Source organism: Nerophis ophidion, linkage group LG29, assembly GCF_033978795.1.
Source record: "Nerophis ophidion isolate RoL-2023_Sa linkage group LG29, RoL_Noph_v1.0, whole genome shotgun sequence".
Lineage (NCBI taxonomy): Eukaryota > Metazoa > Chordata > Actinopteri > Syngnathiformes > Syngnathidae > Nerophis > Nerophis ophidion.
Window position 1 is genome coordinate 19,670,660 of NC_084639.1, and position 20,640 is coordinate 19,691,299.

The following is a 20,640-nucleotide window of genomic DNA, read 5'->3' on the forward strand; positions in this document are numbered from 1 at the left end:
ACACTGCAGCACTGCTTGTATCGCACATGATATCACACACAAGTTAACACACTGCAGCACTGCTTGTATCTCACATGATATCACACACAAGTAAACCCAATGCAGCACTGCTTGTATCACACATGATATCACAGACAAGTAAAGACACTGCAGGACTGCTTGTATCACACATGATATCACACACAAGTAAACACACTGCACGACTGCTTGTATCCTACATGATATCACACACAAGTAAAAGTGCAGCACTGCTTGTATCACACATGATATCACACACAAGTAAACACACTGCAGCTCTGCTTGTATCACACATGATATCACACACAAGTAAACACACTGCAGCTCTGCTTGTATCACACATAAAAAAAACACACTGCAGCACTGCTTGTATCACACATTATATCACACACGTTAACACACTGCAGCTCTGCTCATATCACACATGATATCACACACAAGTAAACACACTGCAGGACTGCTTGTATCACACACAAGTAAACACAATGCAGCACTGCTCGTATCGCACATGATATCACACACAAGTTAACACACTGCAGCACTGCTTGTATCACACACAAGTAAACACACTGCAGTACTGCTTGTATCACATATGATATCACACACAAGAAAACACATTGCAGCACTGCTCGTATCACACATATCACACACAATTAAAAGCGCAGCAGGGCTGCTCGTATCGTACATGATATCTCACATGCAAACTGATATAGGCCGATACTTATCCCGTCGGATGGGCACACTGCTCACATCCAGTAAGTAGATGTGACAGCAGGGTAGTAAGACTAGTAAGTGTCCAGGTTGTTAAGAAAAGAAAGCACATCCGTGTAGTTTGCAAGTGTGCTGAAAATACAAGGCAAGAAGTTCCAAGTTGAGGCAGACTTTATTTGAGTGTGACTCCAAACAGCCTCAAATGTTAGTGTGAGGCGATACAGGCAACAGGAATGGCTCCTCCAAGACGTCATTAAACATCACTGCTCCTCGCCATGGAGGAGAGGAGGGACCACATAGTGTTTGAGAAGAAAGGAAAAATACTTTTACAGGTGAGGTGGAATGACTTCTGCAGAAGATGTCATCATCAAGAAGGATCGCTAAAGTGTCGCTCCGGCCAATCCCGTGACGTCTATGACTTCTTCTTCCTTTTGCACCGCAAGCGTACGAGTCCTTCGGAGACAAAACACACAAAAATATTGACATTTTTTTAGGACCTATGGAAAATAAAGAAGGATTTAGTAGAGAACATGGACGATAAAGTTCTCAACATTTGCTCGCTAATAAAAAAAAGCCGAAAGTAGCAGACGATGTGCGCGTGACGTCACTTGTTGTAGAGCTCATCACATCCTCACATTGTTTACAATCATGGCAACCAGCAGCTACAGCGATTCGGTCCGAGAAAGCGACAATTCCCCCATTAATTTGAGCGAGGGTGAAAGATTCATGGATGAGGATAGTGAGAGTGAAAAAAAAAAAAAAGACGAGGGCGGTGGGAGCGATTCAGATGTTATTAGACACATTTACTAGGAAAATTCTGGACAATCCCTTATCTCAGAGGTAGGGAACCTATGGCTCTAGAGCCAGATGTGGCTCTTTTGATGACTGCATCTGGCTCTCGGATAAATCTGAGCTGACATTGCTTAACAGGATAAGTAATGAATAATTCCACTTGTAATCACAGTGATAAAAACAACATTCACAATATAAAACATTCTCATGCATTTTTATGTTCAAGAAGTTGCGTTAATGGTAAGTAGTAATTTATTTATTATTGGTTAGTGTGGGGCTTGCCCCCCTGGGGGTTCTTCACACCACCAAGAGCCTGTTTTAGGGTTACAATATTGTTTTATTTTATTTTTCTCTCAGTTGCTTTACACCAATTGTCTTTTTCTCTTTTGTCCTCACTCACGCTCTGGCTCCAGCCCCAACCCTGTCTCTCCTCCTGACTGCTGCTTATAACAGAGCGACAGGTGATTAGATAGAAAGGCCCAGGTGGGCCGTGTACCCACTTGTCGCTGATTTCGAGGCCAGTCCTGGCAACACCCCGCTTTGCTGCAGGCCAGCAGGCCACGCCCCCCTCCACAGTTAGCTTCAGAATAACAATGTTATTACAAAGAACAAGAGACTTATTATACTCTGGAAATGTTGGTCTTACTTAAAAATGCATGCGTTTAGTTGTGTTCAGTGTTAAAAAAAATATTATATGGCTCTTAGGGAAAAACATTTTAAAATATTTGCAGAGGGGTTAGTGCGTCTGCCTCACAATACGAAGGTCCTGCAGTCCTGGGATCAAATCCAGGCTCGGGATCTTTCTGTGTGGAGTTTGCATGTTCTCCCCGTGAATGCGTGGGTTCCCTCCGGGTACTCCGGCTTCCTCCCACCTCCAAAGACATGCACCTGGGGATAGGTTGATTGGCAACACTAAATTGGCCCTAGTGTGTGAATGTGAGTGTGAATGTTGTCTGTCTATCTGTGTTGGCCCTGCGATGAGGTGGCGACTTGTCCAGGGTGTACCCCGCCTTCCGCCCGATTGTAGCTGAGATAGGCGCCAGCGCCCCCCGTGACCCCGAAAGGGAATAAGTGGTAGAAAATGGATGGATGGCCTTCTTGGCTCTCTCAGCCAAAAAGGTTTCCGACCCCTGCCTTATCTGCTTATTGTGTTGCTAATGTTTTAGTGAGATTATATAGTCATACCTGAAAGTCGGAGGGGTGTGGTGACCGCCAGTGTCTCTGAGGGAAGCCACGGAGGAGCCAAGAAAGTCGCAGCCGCAGGAGGAACGACACAAGCTCCGCTCATGTCTACGGTAAGAGCCGACTTAATACCACAATTTTTCTCACCGAAACCTGCCGGTTGACATGTGGTAGGGAAACATGTTCGCTTGACCGCTCTGTTCCATATTAAAACTTCACCGGCATCTTTAGGGAATTTAAACAAAGAAACGCCGGCTGCAATACACCGCTTTCCACCAACATCTTTCTTCTTTGACGTCTCCATTATTCATTGAACAAATTGCAAAAGATTCAGCAACACAGAAGTCCGGAATAATTTAATTATGCGATAAAAAAAAGACTACTTTTAGCCGTTGCTGGAAGAACATGTCCGCTACCACCGGTGACGTCATCATTCCGCCGACGTTTTCAACAAGATACTTCGCGGGACATTTAAAGTTGTAAAAAAATTTTTATTGATCTATTAATGTTTGTTTTGGTTAATGACAGATATTTATATAGCGCTTTTCTCTAGTGACTCAAAGCGCTTTACATAGTGAAACCCAATATCTAAGTTACATTTAAAGCAGTGTGGGTGGCACTGGGAGCAGGTGGGTAGAGTGTCTTGCCCAAGGACACAACGGCAGTGACTACGATGGTGGAAGCGGGAATCGAGCCTGCAACCCTCAAGTTGCTGGCACGGCCACTCTACCAACCGAGCTATAGGCGACGTCGCTATCCCGCATTGTGGTCAATACCTTTTTGAACTCGATTAGCTTCCACACTATTTTGTTTGTTTATTTTCCTGGCTCTCATGCTAGCGTCTTTTGTTCCTTCTAGCTCACATGCTAGTTCTGTTGGTTTTGTCTATAGTGCCTTTGTGCAAGTCTTTCCTGTTGAGGTTAGAGGGAACGAGAGAACAAGAACCACACCACGATGCCAGCCGAGCGTCACATTTTTCAGGCAAACAAATATAATAACCGACAAAACCAGAGGTGGGTAGTAACGCGCTACATTTACTCCGTTACATTTACTTGAGTAACTTTTGGGATAAATTGTACTTCTACGAGTAGTTTTTATGCAACATACTTTTACTTGAGTATATTTATAGAGAAGAAACGCTACTTTTACTCCGCTCCATTTATCTACATTCAGCTCGCTACTTGCTACTTTATCGATCTATTAATGTTTGTTTTGGTTAATTTCACCAATCAAATGAAGTCACTGGTGACGTTGAACCAATCAAGCATAGCCAGGCGGTCACATGACCGTGATACGTAAAACCCGAATTAAACATGTTGACAAACTTATCGGGGTGTTACCATTTAGTGGTCAATTGTACGGAATATGTACTGTACTGTGCAATCTACTAATAAAAGTCTCAATCAATCAATCAATCAAAAGTGTAAAGGGAAAAAAAGACACTTCTTATTTCAACCGTACTTCCCGTCAAAAGCCTAAAGACTGATCGCACAGTTCCTGTCTTCACAATAAAAGCGCCGCTCCATCGCGCCTGCGCTAACAAAACAAGAGTCTCCGAAAGCCAGCGCAAACAAGCTAGCTAGCTACGGAGTTTGCCGCCAATGTATTTCTTGTAAAGTGTATAAAAACGAATATGAAAGCTGGACAAATAAGATGCCAAAAAACCAACGACTTTCATGTGGTATTAGACAGAAAAGAGGAACTTTTTTTTCTCCTCCATTTGAAAACGTGGAGATTATCAGCACTATACTGTCTGATTCCAATCAATGCAAGTCATCAGAATCAGGTAATACACCAACTCATATTCTATAATCTATATGTTAAACATGCATGTATATTCATTAAAACACCTTCAACATGTCAAAAAAAATGGCAAAATAAATATAAATTATATACTGTATATATAAATGTATGTATATATATATATATGATATGTGTGTGTATGTCTATATGAGGTAGATTGCCTCGACTTGGTCATTTATTAAGTAATTGATAAAAGTTGAAAAACTTATTGGGGTGTTACCATTTAGTGGTCAATTGTACGGAATATGTACTGTACTGTGCAATCTACTAATACAAGTTCCAATCAATCGAATCAATCAATCAATCAATCAATCAATGCCTACTGAGCCTATGGTGCTGTTAAGTTACTGTGGCTCAATTTGCCTTCATTTTTTTATTTATTTTAATGTATTATTATTATTATTTATATAATATTGTTTTAGTTGCTTAAGGGATATTCCTGGCTGTGAATTTACTCATTTTTATGTTTTTGTGCATTACTTGTTGCCGTCATCATTAAACAAACAGGTTACTCGTCAGTTACTCAGTACTTGAGTAGTTTTTTCACAACATACTTTTGACTTTTACTCAAGTTTTTCAACGTTAATCGATTACTTCATAAATGACCAAGTCGAGGTGATGTACCTCATAGACATACACACACATATCATATATATATATATGAGTATATAATTTAGTTATTTATTTTGCCGTTTTTGTTGACAAGTTAAAGGTGTTTTAATGAATATACATGCATGTTTAACACATAGATTCCTATCTTGCATGAAGACAAGAATATAAGTTGGTGTATTACCTGATTCTGATGACTCGCATTGATTGGAATTAGACAGTATAGTGCTGATAATGTCCGCATTTTGTGGGTTCTTCCGAGGATGTTGTAGTCGTAATGATTTGTGCAGTCCTTTGAGACATTTGTGACTTGGGGCTACATAAATAAACATTGATTGATTGATTGATTGAAGTAAATATTTGGGTGACTACTCCTTACTTTTACTTGAGTAATAGATCTCTAAAGACTCTTACTTGAGTACAATTTCTGGCTACTCCACCCACCCCTGATTACATGTCTATTGCGATATATATTGATATCGTTTTATTGCCAAGCCCTCGTTCCATATCTACGCCGTGGTGTCATTTTGAACGCCCCTTTTTTTGTATTTTAGGAAGCACACCGGAGTGCAACCTACATTTTACGGCGTTTAAAAGTTTAATACAGAAAACGTGGCGTCAGACTCGTCAATTAAGTCAGAATTTCATTTGTAAACAATCTCTGGGCTGCTTAAAAATGAACGGTGAGTCCTAACTAAGTGTGTTGAGTGTCGTCACCTGGGACCCGATCATTTGGTGCCGTTGTACTTGACCTCCTTGCCGCACTTCTTCAAGGTTTCCATGAGAACCTCCGCGTCTTTGTCCGACTCGATCCACACCAGCTGCTTGGGAAGGTCGATCTCAAACTTCACGTCTGGGATGAGAAAGGGAAGGGAGGAAAATGTCACCCGGGCGGCGAAAACGTGTTTCACAACAGCAAATCGGTTTGGGTGCGTCCACGACTCGGCCAAAAGTGACGAAAAGATACTTGGTTGGTCTCGTTAGGGCGGCGTAGTTTGCTTTCATTCATAATCCCCATGCAGGAGAAAAACACACTTTTTTTTTACAAACCCCGTTTCCATATGAGTTGGGAAATTGTGTTAAATGTAAATATAAACGGAATACAATGATTTGCAAATCATTTCCAACCCATATTCAGTTGAATATGCTACAAAGACAACATATTTCATGTTCTAACTCAGGGGTCGGGAACCTTTTTGGCTGAGAGAGTCAAATATTTTAAAATGTATTTCCCTAAGAGCCGTATAATATATTTTTAACACTGAACACAACTAAAAGCGTGCATTTTTAAGTAAGACTAACCTTTTTAGAGTATAACAGGTCTCTTATTCTTTGTAATAACATTGTTATTCTGAAGCTAACTGTGGAGGGGGGCGTGACCTGCGGGCCTGCAGCGAAGGACCGGCCTCGAAATCAGCGACAGGTGCCCCAGAGGGCCCACCTGGGCCTTGTTATCTAATCACCTGTCGCTCTGTTATAAGCAGCAGCCAGGAGGAGAGACGGTGATGGGGCTGGAGCCAGAGTGCGAGTGAGAACGAAAGAGAAAAATTACAATTGCTGGAAAGCAACAGAGACTTATTGAAAATAAAACAATGCTTTGCAAATCATTTCCAACCCATATTCAGTTGAATATGCTACAAAGACAACATATTTCATGTCTAACTCAGGGGTCGGGAACCTTTTTGGCTGAGAGAGTCAAATATTTTAAAATGCATTTCCCTAAGAGCCGCATAATATATTTTTAACACTGAACACAACTAAAAGCGTGCATTTTTGAGTAAGACTAACCTTTCTAGACTATAATAGGTCTCTTATTCTTTGGAATAACATTGTTATTCTGAAGCTAACTGTGGAGGGGGGCGTGACCTGCGGGCCTGCAGCGAAGGACCGGCCTCGAAATCAGCAACAGGTGCCCCAGAGGGCCCACCTGGGCCTTGTTATCTAATCACCTGTCGCTCTGTTATAAGCAGCAGCCAGGAGGAGAGACGGGGATGGGGCTGGAGCCAGAGTGCGAGTGAGAACGAAAGAGAAAAATGCAACTGCTGGAAAGCAACTGAGAGACTTATTGAAAATAAAACAATGCTTTGCAAATCATTTCCAACCCATATTCAGTTGAATATGCTACAAAGACAACATATTTCATGTCTAACTCAGGGGTCGGGAACCTTTTTGGCTGAGAGAGTCAAATATTTTAAAATGTATTTCCCTAAGAGCCGTATAATATATTTTTAACACTGAACACAAATTAAAAGCGTGCATTTTTAAGTAAGACTAACCTTTCTAGAGTATAATAGGTCTCTTATTCTTTGTAATAACATTGTTATTCTGAAGCTAACTGTGGAGGGGGGCGTGACCTGCGGGCCTGCAGCGAAGGACCGGCCTCGAAATCAGCGACAGGTGCCCCAGAGGGCCCACCTGGGCCTTGTTATCTAATCACCTGTCACTCTGTTATAAGCAGCAGCCAGGAGGAGAGACGGGGATGGGGCTGGAGCCAGAGTGCGAGTGAGAACGAAAGAGAAAAATTACAATTGCTGGAAAGCAACTGAGAGACTTATTGAAAATAAAAAAATGCTGTGCAAATCATTTCCAACCCATATTCAGTTGAATATGCTACAAAGACAACATATTTCATGTTCTAACTCTGGGGTCGGGAACCTTTTTGGCTGAAACAGTCAAATATTTTAAAATGTATTTCCCTAAGAGCCGTATAATATATTTTTAACACTGAACACAACTAAAAACGTGCATTTTTGAGTAAGACTAACCTTTCTAGAGTATAATAGGTCTCTTATTCTTTGTAGTAACATTGTTAGTCTGAAGCTAACTGTGGAGGGGGGCGTGACCTGCGGGCCTGCAGCGAAGGACCGGCCTCGAAATCAGCGACAGGTGCCCCAGAGGGCCCAGCTGGGCCTTGTTATCTAATCACCTGTCGCTCTGTTATAAGCAGCAGCCAGGAGGAGAGACGGGGATGGGGCTGGAGCCAGAGTGCGAGTGAGAACGAAAGAGATTTTTGAAAATAAAACAATATTGTAACCCTGAAAAAAGGCTCTCATGTCGGTGCTTGGGGGTCTGAAGAACCCCCAGGAGGGCAAGCCCCACACGAACCAATAATAAATAAATAACTTCTTACCAGAATGCAACTTCTTGAACATAAAAATGCACGAGAATGCTTTATATTTTGAACGTTATTTTTTAACACAGGTTCCCTACCCCTGTTCTAACTGATAAACCTTTTTTTTGTGTGCAAATAATCATTAACTTTAGAATTTGATGCCAGCAACACGTGACAAACAAGTTGGGAAAGGTGGCAATAAACACTGATAAAGTTGAGGAATGCTCATCAAACACTTATTTGGAGCATCCCACAGGTGTGCAGGCTAATTGGGAACAGATGGGTGCCATGATAAGAGCAGCTTCCGTGAAATGCTCAGTCATTCACAAACAAGGACGGGGCGAAGGTCACCAATTTGTGAGCAAATGTGTGAGCAAACTGTCAAACAGTTTAAGAACAACATTTCTCAACGGTCTATTGGAACGAATTTAGGAATTTCACCATCTACGGTCCGTAATACCATCAGAAAGTTCAGAGAATCTGGAGAAATCACTGTACGTAAGCGATGATATAACGGACCTGATATAACGGACCTTCGTTCCCTCAGGCGGTACTGCATCAAAAAGCGACATCCGTGTGTAAAGGATATCACCACATGGGCTCATGAACACTTCAGAAAACCACTGTCAGTAACTGCAGTTTGTCGCTACATCTGTAAGTGCAAGTTAAAGCTCTACTATGCAAAGCCAAAGCCATTTATCAACAACACCCAGAAACGTGGGTGTTGTTGATAAATCTAAGATGGACTGATGCAAAGTAGAAAAGTGCTCTGTGGTCTGACGAGTCCACATTTCAAATTGTTTTTTTGGAAACGAATGTCGTGTCCTCCGGACCAAAGAGGAAAAGAACCATCAGGACTGTTCTAGGTGCAAAGTTGAAAAGTCAGCATCTGTGATGGTATGAGGGTGTATTAGTGCCCAGGTTATGGGTAACTTACACATTTGTGAAGGCACCATTAATGCTGAAAGGTATGTACAGATTTTGGAGCAACATATGTTGCCATCCAAGCAACGTTATCATGGACGCCCCTGCTTATTTCAGCAAGACAATACCAAGTTACAACAGCGTGGCTTCATAGTAAAATAGTGCCTGTAGTCCAGACCTTTCTCCCATGGAAAATGTGTGGCGCATTATGGAGCCTAAAATACCACAACGGGGACCCCGGACTGTTGAAGGACTGAAGCTCTACATAAAACAAGAATGGGAAAGAATTCCACCCGAAAAGCTTCAAAAAAGTGTCTCCTCAGTTCCCAAACGTTTATTGAGTGTGGTTAAAAGAAAAGGTGATGTAACACAGTGGTGAACATGCCCTTTCCCAACTACTTTGGCACGTGTTGCAGCCAGGAAATTCAAAGTTCATTATTATTTGCAAAAAAAAATAAAGTTTATGAGTTTGAACATCAAGGATTTGCAAATCATTGTATTCCGTTTATATTTACATCTAACACAATTTCCCAACTAATATGGAAACGGGGTTTGTGTATATTCTAAATCATAAATAAACACTACCAAAAGTCAGCTAACAAAGGAGCTAATTGTGTTTTATTGTATTTCGCCTATAAAGTCGGCTAACAAAACAACCTTCATTGTTTGATATAAACGATGTAATGTATGAACACTCATAATAACGTGACATATATGTATCCATCCATTTTCTACCGCTTATTCCCTTTGGGGTCGCTGGTGCCTATCTCAGCTACAATCGGGCGGAAGGCGGGGTACACCCTGGACAAGTCGCCTCCTCATCGCAGGGCCCACACAGATAGACAGACAACATTCACACACTAGGGACCATTTAGTGTTGCCAATCAACCTATCCCCAGGTGCATGTCTTTGGAGGTGAGAGGGGCTTATCCCCAGGTGCATGTATTTGTAAGTGGGAGGGGCCTATCTCCAGTTGCATGTCTTTGGAGGTGGGAGGAAGCCGGAGTACCACGCAGTCACGGGGAGAACATGCAAATTCCACACAGAACGGTCCCGAGCCCGGGATTGAACCCCGGACTACCAGGACCTTCGTATTGTGAGCAAGATGCACTAACCCCTGGTCCACCGTGCTGCCCACCCAAATTGGTGAAATGACGTATTATCCGAAGGCACGCTATCGCATACTTGCCAACCCTCCCGGATTTTCCGGGAGACACCCGAAATTCAGAGTCTCTCCCGAAATACAGGTGGAGCTGGAGGCCACGCCCCCTCCAGCTCCACGCGGACCTGAGTGACGGGTCGACAGTCTGTTTTCACGTCCGCTTTCCCATGTCTGCCCGATGACGTTATAACTGTAGAATGATCAAGGGCGAAATCTTGGTTTTTTATGTGGGTCTATTGTTAGGCAGTTTTATTAACCTCCTCCCCAGCGCGGTAAAAACACACAACAACAGCAGTTATTTTTTGTCTGAATTTCGGGGGTCTCCCGGAAAATCCGGGAGGGTTGGCAAGCATGCGATAGTGTGCCTTCGGATAATATGTCATTTCACCAATTTGGGCGGGCAGCACGGTGGGTCAGGGGTTAGTGCGTATTGCTCACAATATGAAGGTCCTAGGTAGTACTGGGTTCAAACCCGGGCTCGGGACCGTTCTGTGTGGAATTTGCATGTTCTCCCCATGACTGCGTGGGTTCCTTCCGGGTACTCCGGCTTCCTCCCACTTCCAAAGACATGCACCTGGGGATAAGGCCCCTCCCACCTCCAAAGACATGCACCTGGGGATAGGTTGATTGGTAACACTAAATGGTCCCTAGTGTGTGAATGTTGACTGTCTATCTGTGTTGGCCCTGCGAGGAGGGGGAGACCTGTCCAGGGTGTACAACGCCTTCCGCCCGATTGTGACTGAGATAGGCACCAGCGCCCCCCGCAACCCCAAAGGGAATAAGCGGTAGGAAATGGAAGGATGCGTATATGTCACGTTATTATGAATGTTCATACATTAGAGCGTTTATATTAAACAATGATGGGTGTTTTGTTAGCCGACTTTATAGGCGAAATACAATAAAACACACTTAGCTCCTTTGTTAGCTGACTTTTGCTAGCATTTATTTGTGATTTAGAATATATACAAACCCCGTTTCCATATGAGTTGGGAAATTGTGTTAGATGTAAATATAAACGGAATACAATGATTTGCAAATCCTTGATGTTCAAACTTTTTGCAAATAATAATTAACTCAGAATTTCATGGCTGCAACACGCGCCAAAGTAGTTGGGAAAGGGCATGTTCACCACTGTGTTACATCACCTTTTCTTTTAACAACACTCAATAAATGTTTGGGAACTGAGGAGACACATTTTTGAAGCTTTTCAGGTGGAATTCTTTCCCATTCTTGTTTTATGTACAGCTTAAGTTGTTCAACAGTCCGGGGTCTCCGTTGCTGTAGCAATGTTCAATCAATCAATCAATCAATCAATCAATGTTTATTTATATAGCCCCAAATCACAAATGTCTCAAAGGACTGCACAAATCATTACGACTACAACATCCTCGGAAGAACCCACAAAAGGGCAAGGAAAACTCACACCCAGTGGGCAGGGAGAATTCACATCCAGTGGGACGCCAGTGACAATGCTGACTATGAGAAACCTTGGAGAGGACCTCAGATGTGGGAAACCCCCCCAACCTCTAGGGGACCGAAAGCAATGGATGTCGAGCGGGTCTAACGTGATACTGTGAAAGTTCAATCCATAGTGGCTCCAACACAGCCGCGAGAGTTCAGTTCAAAGCGGATCCAAGACAGCAGCGAGAGTCCCGTCCACAGGAAACCATCTCAAGCGGAGGCAGATCAGCAGCGTAGAGATGTCCCCAACCGATACAGGCACTCTTAAACAGGACAATACTGCCATCTACTTTACAGGCATATGGTTAGAAAAACAAGGATGGACAGTTCAACCCTTAACTCAACAATGAGTAGATTAGTGTTATGTGTGGGTAAATGTGTAAATAAATGAACACTGAAATTCAAGTATTTCTTTTATGTATATATATATATATCTAGCAGTGGTTGACAAAAAAACACCGCTTTGATTGTGTCGCGACTCCAGGAGGAAGACGAGGACCTCACCTCCCAGCTTGGTGAGGACTCTGCTGACAGCTCCCGAGCATCCTTCACACGTCATGGCCACCGCGAACTCGTGCTTCTGGCAAACAACAAGTGCTCCTCGTTAAATCACTTTTAGGAAACTAAAACATTCACTTCTATTGTCTTCCTTTTAGTCACATGCTAATAAACCTGTTGGACGGCCGACACTTGCAAACACAACCCGGCGGGGAAATGGGACTTAACGCGTCACTTTAACGCGGCGTTTCTCAAAGTCTGCAAAATCCGCTGTATAAATTATTATTTTTCCTGTAGGCTTTAAATTTCTAGGTAGGAGCGAGACATCTATGCGACATTGCAAGTGACCTCGAGGGACAATTCGTGGACAAATTAAAAGAAAGTGGTTTTGCTTTACAAGTGGATAATAAACACTGCCTGTTCATCGCATACGTCATTCGTCCGCTTTGTGAATGGCGAGTCACTGTGCGAGGATTTGCTGTTTTGCAAAATACATAAAAAAAATAGAGCCAGTGCTGATGAGCTGTTCAAGATAATGAACAGTTTCCTCAAAGAACACGACCTTTTGTATACTCTAGCCTTTAAATAGACCCCCTTTTTAGACCAGTTGATCTGCCGTTTCTTTTCTTTTTCTCCTATGTCCCACTCTCCCTTGTGGAGGGGGTCCGGTCCGATCCGGTGGCCATGTACTGCTTGCCCGTGTATCGGCTGGGGACATCTCTGCGCTGCTGATCCGCCTCCGCTTGGGATGGTTTCCTGCTGGCTCCGCTGTGAACGGGACTCTCGCTGCTGTGTTGGATCCGCTTTGGACTGGACTCTCGCGACTGTGTTGGATCCATTGTGGATTGAACTTTCACAGTATCATGTTAGACCCGCTCGACATCCATTGCTTTCCTCCTCTCTAAGGTTCTCATAGTCATTATTGTCACCGACGTCCCACTGGGTGTGAGTTTTCCTTGCCCTTATGTGGGCCTACCGAGGATGTCGTGGTGGTTTGTGCAGCCCTTTGAGACACTAGTGATTTAGGGCTATATAAGTAAACATTGATTGATTGATGATTGATAATAAACACTGCCTGTTCATCGCATACGTCATTCGTCCGCTTTGTGAATGGCGAGTCACTGTGCGAGGATTTGCTGTTTTGCAAAATACATGAAAAAAATAGAGCCAGTGCTGATGAGCTGTTCAAGATAATGGACAGTTTCCTCGAAGAACACGACCTTAAATAGAAGTAGAAGCATTTAAGTCTCACCTTAAAACTCATTTGTATACTCTAACCTTTAAATAGACTCCCTTTTTAGACCAGTTGATCTGCCGTTTCTTTTTCTTTTTCTCCTATGTCCCACTCTCCCTTGTGGAGGGGGTCCGGTCCGGTCCGGTGGCCATGTACTGCTCGCCCGTGTATCGGCTTGGGGACATCTCTGCGCTGCTGATTCGCCTCCGCTTGGGATGGTTTCCTGCTGGCTCCACTTTGGACGGGACTCTCGCAACTATATTGAATCCACTTAGGTCTGGATTCGCACGGTTACGGTAGAGCAGGGGTCACCAACGCGGTGCCTGTGGGGGACCAGATGAGTCGCCCGCAGGCCTGTTCTAAAAATAGCTCAAATAGCAGCACTTACCAGTGAGCTGCCTCAATTTTTTAAATTGTATTTATTTACTTGCAGGCTGGTCTCGCTTTGCTCGACATTTTTGATTTTAAGCGAGATAAAAATCAAATAGAATTTGAAAATCCAAGAAAATATTTTAAAGACTTGTTTAAATAAATAAATTTATTTTTTTACTTTGTATCTTATAACTTTCAGAAATTTTAGTGAAAATATACAACCTTAAAAATTATTTCAGGATTTTTAAACACATATCTTTTTACATTTTAAATTCCTTCCTCTTCTTTCCAGCCAATTTAAATCAATGTTCAAGTATTTATTTGTTTTTATTGTAAAGAATAATACATACATTTTAATTTAATTCTTCATTTTAGCGTCTGTTTTTTCGACGAAGAATATTTGTGAAATATTTCTTCAAACTTATTATGATTAAAATTCAAAAAAATTATTCTGGCAAATCTAAAAAATCTTTGAAATCAAATTTAAATCTTATTTCAACGTCTTTTGAACTTATTTTTAAAACTTTGTTCTGGAAAATCTAGAACAAATAATGATTTGTTTTTGTTAGAAATATAGCTTGGTCCAATTTGTTATATATTCTAACAAAGTGCAGATTGGATTTTAAGCTATTTAAAACATGTCAACAAAATTCTAAAATTATCTTAATCAGGAAAAATTACTAAAATTCTTTTTAAATTTTTTTCAAAAAGATTCAAATTAGCTACTTTTTCTCTTCATCTTTTTCGGTTGAATTTTGAATTTTAAAGAGTCGAAATTGAACATAAACTCTGTTTCAAAACTGTCTTTAATTTTTTTTCGTGTTTTCTCCTCTTTTAAACCATTTAATTAAGTGTTTTTTCAACCATTTATTCTCTACAAAAAACCTTCCGTTAAAGAAAAAAAATGTACGGCGGAATGACAGACAGAAATACCAATTTTTTTATAAATATATATTTATTTATTAAAAGGTAAATTGAGCAAAATGAGTATTTCTGGCAAATTAATTTAAGTGTGTATCAAACTGGTAGCCCTTCGCATTAATCAGTACCCAAGAAGTAGCTCTTGCTTTCAAAAAGGTTGCTGACCCCTGTGTTGGATCCACTACGGATTGGACTTTCACAATATCACGTTAAACACGCTTGACATTCATTGTTTTCAGTCCTCTCCAAGGTTTCTCATAGTCACCATTGTCACCGACGTCCCACTGGGTTGAGTTTTTCCTTGCCCTTATGTGGGCTCTACTGTGGATGTCGTTGTGGCTTATGCAGCCCTTTGAGACACTTGTGATTTAGGGTTATATAAAAAAACATTGATCGAACGCGGCGTTGTGTAACTATCGCGACCTTTTAAACAATAGACTGTGTTTCCGCGGTTAGCATGTAGCATTAGCATTAGTGCTATACTAATGTCATCCCGACACTGACGCAGTTTGTGACCCAGAAGAGGAACTCACTCACGGTCATGTTTGAGATGATGTGGCGTAGCAGCAAACTGGCTCCGGAAATATGGACTTTTCCCCACTGGCTCGCTCGAAAGATATGCAAACTTAATCATTTACTACCTGCATCAAGTTACTTTTCTGGTACAAAAACACGACTACTTCCGGTGTTTTTCTGATACAAAATACGAGTACTTCCGGTACGCCGTAGTTGCGTTAAATATTTACGTTAAAACTCCACTCGTATGAATAAAAATAAAAATACCGTTTTACTAATATAAGTATGCATGTATTACAAACTAGGTGTTATAAAAAAATAAAAAATAAAATGTTTATTTTTGTGGTTTCCTGGTTTCTACTTGATGGCATTGACGGTAACTTGATGCGTTCATTTTCAGTCGTTTCCTCTCCTCCGGTGGTGTCCAAAGTGCGGCCCGGGGGCCATTTCCGGCCCGCCGGTAATTTTTTAACGGCCCTAAGCACATTCTAAAAATACAATTAAAAAAATTAAAAACAGAAAAAATGGCCTAAAAGAGAAATGTGACAAGAAAATGTTGCAAGGTTTACTCTAATAACACAAAGCTGCCATGCAGGCTTGATTGATTGATTGATTGATTGATACTTTTATTAGTAGATTGCACAGTTCAGTACATATTCCGTGCAATTGACCACTAAATGGTAACACTCGAATACATTTTTCCACTTTTCTTTTTTAAAAAAATAATCAAAATCAATGTCATGTTTAATATTCCACTTTGAGATATTTTGGGGGGAAAATAGTGCATATTTTGTGTTTGCCATATAGAAAACTAAGTAGTTTTTTTCTAAAGAAGGGCCTAATAAGAACAAACAAAAAACATAAATAACAATAAAAGTTATAATTAAAAGATGGATCTGAAGTTGATATCATATGTGTATATATCAAGCGACCACTCAGTCTGATAGTTTATATATCAGAGATGAAATATTAACATTGCAACACATGCCAATATGGCCGCTTTAGTTAACTAAATTGCAATTTTAAATTTCCCGCGGAGTTTCCTGTTGAAATCCTAGTAAATGTGTCTGAAAACATCTGAATCGCTCTCACTGCGATCGCCTTTTTTTTTTTAATAGTCTTTCACTATAAATTTCCTCATCCACGAATCTTTCATCCTCGCTCAAATTAATGGGGAAATTGTCGCTTTCTCTTGTCCGAATCGCTCTAGCTGCCGGTGGCCATGATTTTAAACAATGTTCAGATGTGAGGAGCGCCACAACCCGTGACGTCACGCGCACATCGTCTGCTACTTCCGGTACAGGCAAGGCTTTTTTATTAGCGACCAAAAGTTGCCAACTTTATCGTGGATGTTCTCTACTAAATCCTTTCAGCAAAAATATGGCAATATGGCGAAATGATCAAGTATGACACATAGAATGGAGCTGCTATCCCCGTTTGAATAAGAAAATGTAATTTCAGTAAGCTTTTTAAAGTAAACAGTAAAAAAAAAAAAAAAAAAGTTTTTTATTTTTAATTAGTAGGACCCTTTTGGATCCCTAATAATTTTAGTGCAATTTTTTTTGTGTGTCATTGCTAAAAAATATATTAACAAATTGAAATCAATGGTGTTATGTGTTGACATTATTAAGACTCCAATTATTCTCTAATCTCAAATATCCCACCTTAAATTCTATTGGGGGAAAATATTGCAGATTTCGTGGGGATTTTTCCGTAAAAAAACGAGGTTTTCTTTGAAAAAAAGGACATACAACTTAAATCTTTAAAAACTTTATATTGACTGATAGACCTAATGTTGATCGAGAGATTTAAACCTTGAATAACAATAATACAAAATAATGACACATTTTAAATATTTTTTGGACCAAAGCCCTTTGGGATCCCTGGGATTAAGCCTGAGTGGAGGCCTAAAAGTATATTTTTACACACATATTTTGTGTTTTTTTATTTAAAAAAAAATATTAAAATTACCCCCGTTTGCTTTGATTTTTCAGTGTGAAAAAACTTTTTCTCAGTGGAAAAAGTTTGGGCACCCATGCTGTCCTCAGTCTGTGTTCAACAATTAAATAATTGGATACGGTCAGCGTATGTTTTGCCCTTTTAATTTATTTTACATGACAAACCGATTGGTTTATTAGATTTTTTTTTTAAATGCCCAAAAACCTAAATAAATGAAATTGTTCTTGTTTTGTGTGTCGTCATAGAATAGTTACAAGTACAAAAACGGTATGGATTCGATTTTCAATTTCTTATAATAAAAATTTAAATCCCCAGTAAACAGAAAAAAGAAAAGGACACCAAAACCAATGTTTTTTTGTTGTTGTTTTTTTTCAAACTAAAAGTGCCTGTATGTGTGACTCAGGTTAAAATCTATATTTACATAAATCTATTATAAATAACATAAAATAAAATAAATAATAAAATAGTAAAATAATAAAATAATAAAATAATAAAATAAAATAAATCTATTATTACATACATGATTTTAGACATGGCATTGATGTTGACATCTGAAATATACAGAAATATTCACGCAAATACCACCAGAAAAAGAAAAATTTACCAAAACGGGTGTTTGGCATAATCCGAAGCCAATACCGGAAGTTGTGATTTTAATACAAGGCCTGGATCAGGTGTGTCCAAAGTGTGGCCCGGAGGCCATTTTCGGCCCGCCCCACATTCTGGAAATACCATTGCAAACATTTTTTAATCATTTAAAAAAAAAGTGGAATGAGGTAAAAAGCTAACGAGAGAAAGTTGCAATGTTGACACAAAGCTGTGACACAAAAACTCACCCCAGTGGGACGTGGATGTGAATGACTATGAGAAACCTTGGAGAGGACCGCATATGTGGGCAACCCCACCCCCCTTTCTAGAGGAGACCGAAAGCAATGGACATCGAATGGGTCTAACATAGTATTATGAAAGTCCAGACCATAGTGGATCTAACATAATAGTGAGAGTTCAGTCCATAGTGGATCTAACATAATAGTGAGGGTCCAGTCCATAGTGGATCTAACATAATAGTGAGAGTCCAGTCCATAGTGGATCTAACATAATAGTGAGAGTCCAGTCCATAGTGGATCCAACATAATAGTGAGAGTCCAGTCCATGGTGGATCCAACATAATAGTGAGAGTCCAGTCCATAGTGGTTATAACATAATAGTGAGAGTCCAGTCCATAGTGGATCTAACATAATAGTGTGAGCGTCCAGTCCATAGTGGTTCTAACATAATAGTGAGAGTCCAGTCCATAGTGGATCTAACATAATAGTGAGAGTCCAGTCCATAGTGGATCTAACATAATAGTGTGAGCGTCCAGTCCATAGTGGTTCTAACATAATAGTGAGAGTTCAGTCCATAGTGGATCTAACATAATAGTGAGAGTCCAGTCCATAGTGGATCTAACATAATAGTGAGAGTCCAGTCCATAGTGGATCCAACATAATAGTGAGAGTCCAGTCCATGGTGGATCCAACATAATATTGAGAGTCCAGTCCATAGTGGTTATAACATAATAGTGAGAGTCCAGTCCATAGTGGATCTAACATAATAGTGTGAGCGTCCAGTCCATAGTGGTTCTAACATAATAGTGAGAGTCCAGTCCATAGTGGATCCAACATAATAGTGAGAGTCCAGTCCATAAGGGATCTAAGATAATAGTAAGAGTCCAGTCCATAGTGGATCTAACGTAATAGTAAAAGTCCAGTCCATAGTGGATCCAACATAATAGTGAGGGTCCAGTCCATAGTGGATCTAACATAATAGTGAAAGTCCAGTCCATAGTGGATCTGAAATAAGAGTAAGAGTCCAGTCCATAGTGGATCTGAAATAAGAGTAAGAGTCCAGTCCATAGTGAATCTAAGATAATAGTGAGGGTCCAATCCATAGTGGATCTAACATAATAGTGAGAGTCCAGTCCATAGTGCATCTAAAATAATAGTGAGGGTCCAGTCCATAGTGGATCTAACAAAATAGTGAGAGTCCAGTCCATAGTGGATCTAACATAATAGTGAGAGTCCAGTCCATAAGGGATCTAACATAATAGTAAGAGTCCAGTCTATAGTGAATCCAAGATAATAGTGAGAGTCCAGTCCATAGTGGATCTAACATAATAGTGAGAGGCCAGTCCATAGTGGGTCTGACATAATAGTGAGAGTCCAGTCCATAGTGGATCTAACATAATAGTGAGAGTCCAGTCCATAGTGGGTCTGACATAATAGTGAGAGTCCAGTCCATAGTGGATCTAACATAATAGTGAGAGTCCAGTCCATAGTGGATCTAAAAACATCCATCCATCCATCCATTTTCTACCGCTTATTCCCTTTCGGGGTCGCGGGGGGCGCTGGCGCCTATCTCAGCTACAATCGGGCGGAAGGCGGGGTACACCCTGGACAAGTCGCCACCTCATCGCAGGGCCAACACAGATAGACAGACAACATTCACACTCACATTCACACACTAGGGCCAATTTAGTGTTGCCAATCAACCTATCCCCAGGTGCATGTCTTTGGAAGTGGGAGGAAGCCGGAGTACCCGGAGGGAACCCACGCATTCACGGGGAGAACATGCAAACTCCACACAGAAAGAACCCGAGCCTGGATTTGAACCCAGGACTGCAGGAACTTCGTATTGTGAGGCAGACGCACTAACCCCTCTTCCACCGTGAAGCCCCCATCTAAAACATTATTGTTGTAAATTCCACGTGTTTGTTCCGTTTTTATTTTCTTCATGAACAGTGAAAATCGATCATTTTAAAAATGCAAAAAATAAAATAAAATAAAAACAAAAAGAAGCCTAAAGTTGGGATCCGTTTCCCTGGCAACAGCGCGGCCGTGCTACTTCCGCGTTCGTCTCACGTGACCTGCTGGCTGGCCCCGCCTTCAATGGAAGCTGATAGCCTCCTCCTCTCCGCCGCTGCGATTTCACCGTCCGGGAAAGACGACAACATGACACAAGCGGACATTTTCCGACCTTCCTCCGCCTAAAGAAGAGGACATAACACCCGGGTCGAGAGACGAGACGGACTCGGCTTCTGCGAGGTAAATCCTGCGCCGTGGTCGACGCGCAGCAAGATGGCTAATGTCTGCTAGTCTGACCCTTTTCTCTTATCTTGTCCGCGTTCTGCTCGCCTGTCACAGCCAGCACGACATCAGTCATCTGCAGGCAAATGTTGCAATAATTACTTTGACACTTAAGTCCTATTTAGTTCAAACACTATGTGGAAAATGAACCATTTCTGACTGCGCGTCTGTCATGTAAACACCGCACTATGTCGATGTCGATATCACTGCGTTCTTCCTCTAATTAAGGCGCCTTCATGGA

The 20,640-nt window shown here is 41.1% G+C and overlaps 2 protein-coding genes across 2 annotated transcripts in view; one reads left to right on the forward strand and one right to left on the reverse strand.

The window, feature by feature from the left end:
• Positions 1-882: 882 nt before the first annotated feature.
• atox1 (antioxidant 1 copper chaperone) lies at positions 883-15,495 on the reverse strand. The gene is made up of 4 exons (XM_061891699.1): positions 15,337-15,495; positions 12,279-12,354; positions 5,833-5,968; positions 883-1,182 (listed from the first exon to the last, which is right to left on the reverse strand). The coding sequence occupies exons 1-3, from the start codon at positions 15,340-15,342 to the stop codon at positions 5,844-5,846; spliced, it is 207 nt and encodes a 68-aa protein (XP_061747683.1). The 5' UTR covers positions 15,343-15,495; the 3' UTR covers positions 883-1,182; positions 5,833-5,843.
• Positions 15,496-20,170: 4,675 nt separating this feature from the next.
• slc36a1 (solute carrier family 36 member 1) overlaps positions 20,171-20,640 on the forward strand; it is a 98,051-nt gene continuing 97,581 nt past the window's right edge. The window contains exon 1 of the mRNA XM_061891949.1: positions 20,171-20,357. The gene's annotated coding sequence lies outside the window, so the exon portion shown is untranslated. The remainder of the gene's footprint in view (positions 20,358-20,640) is intronic.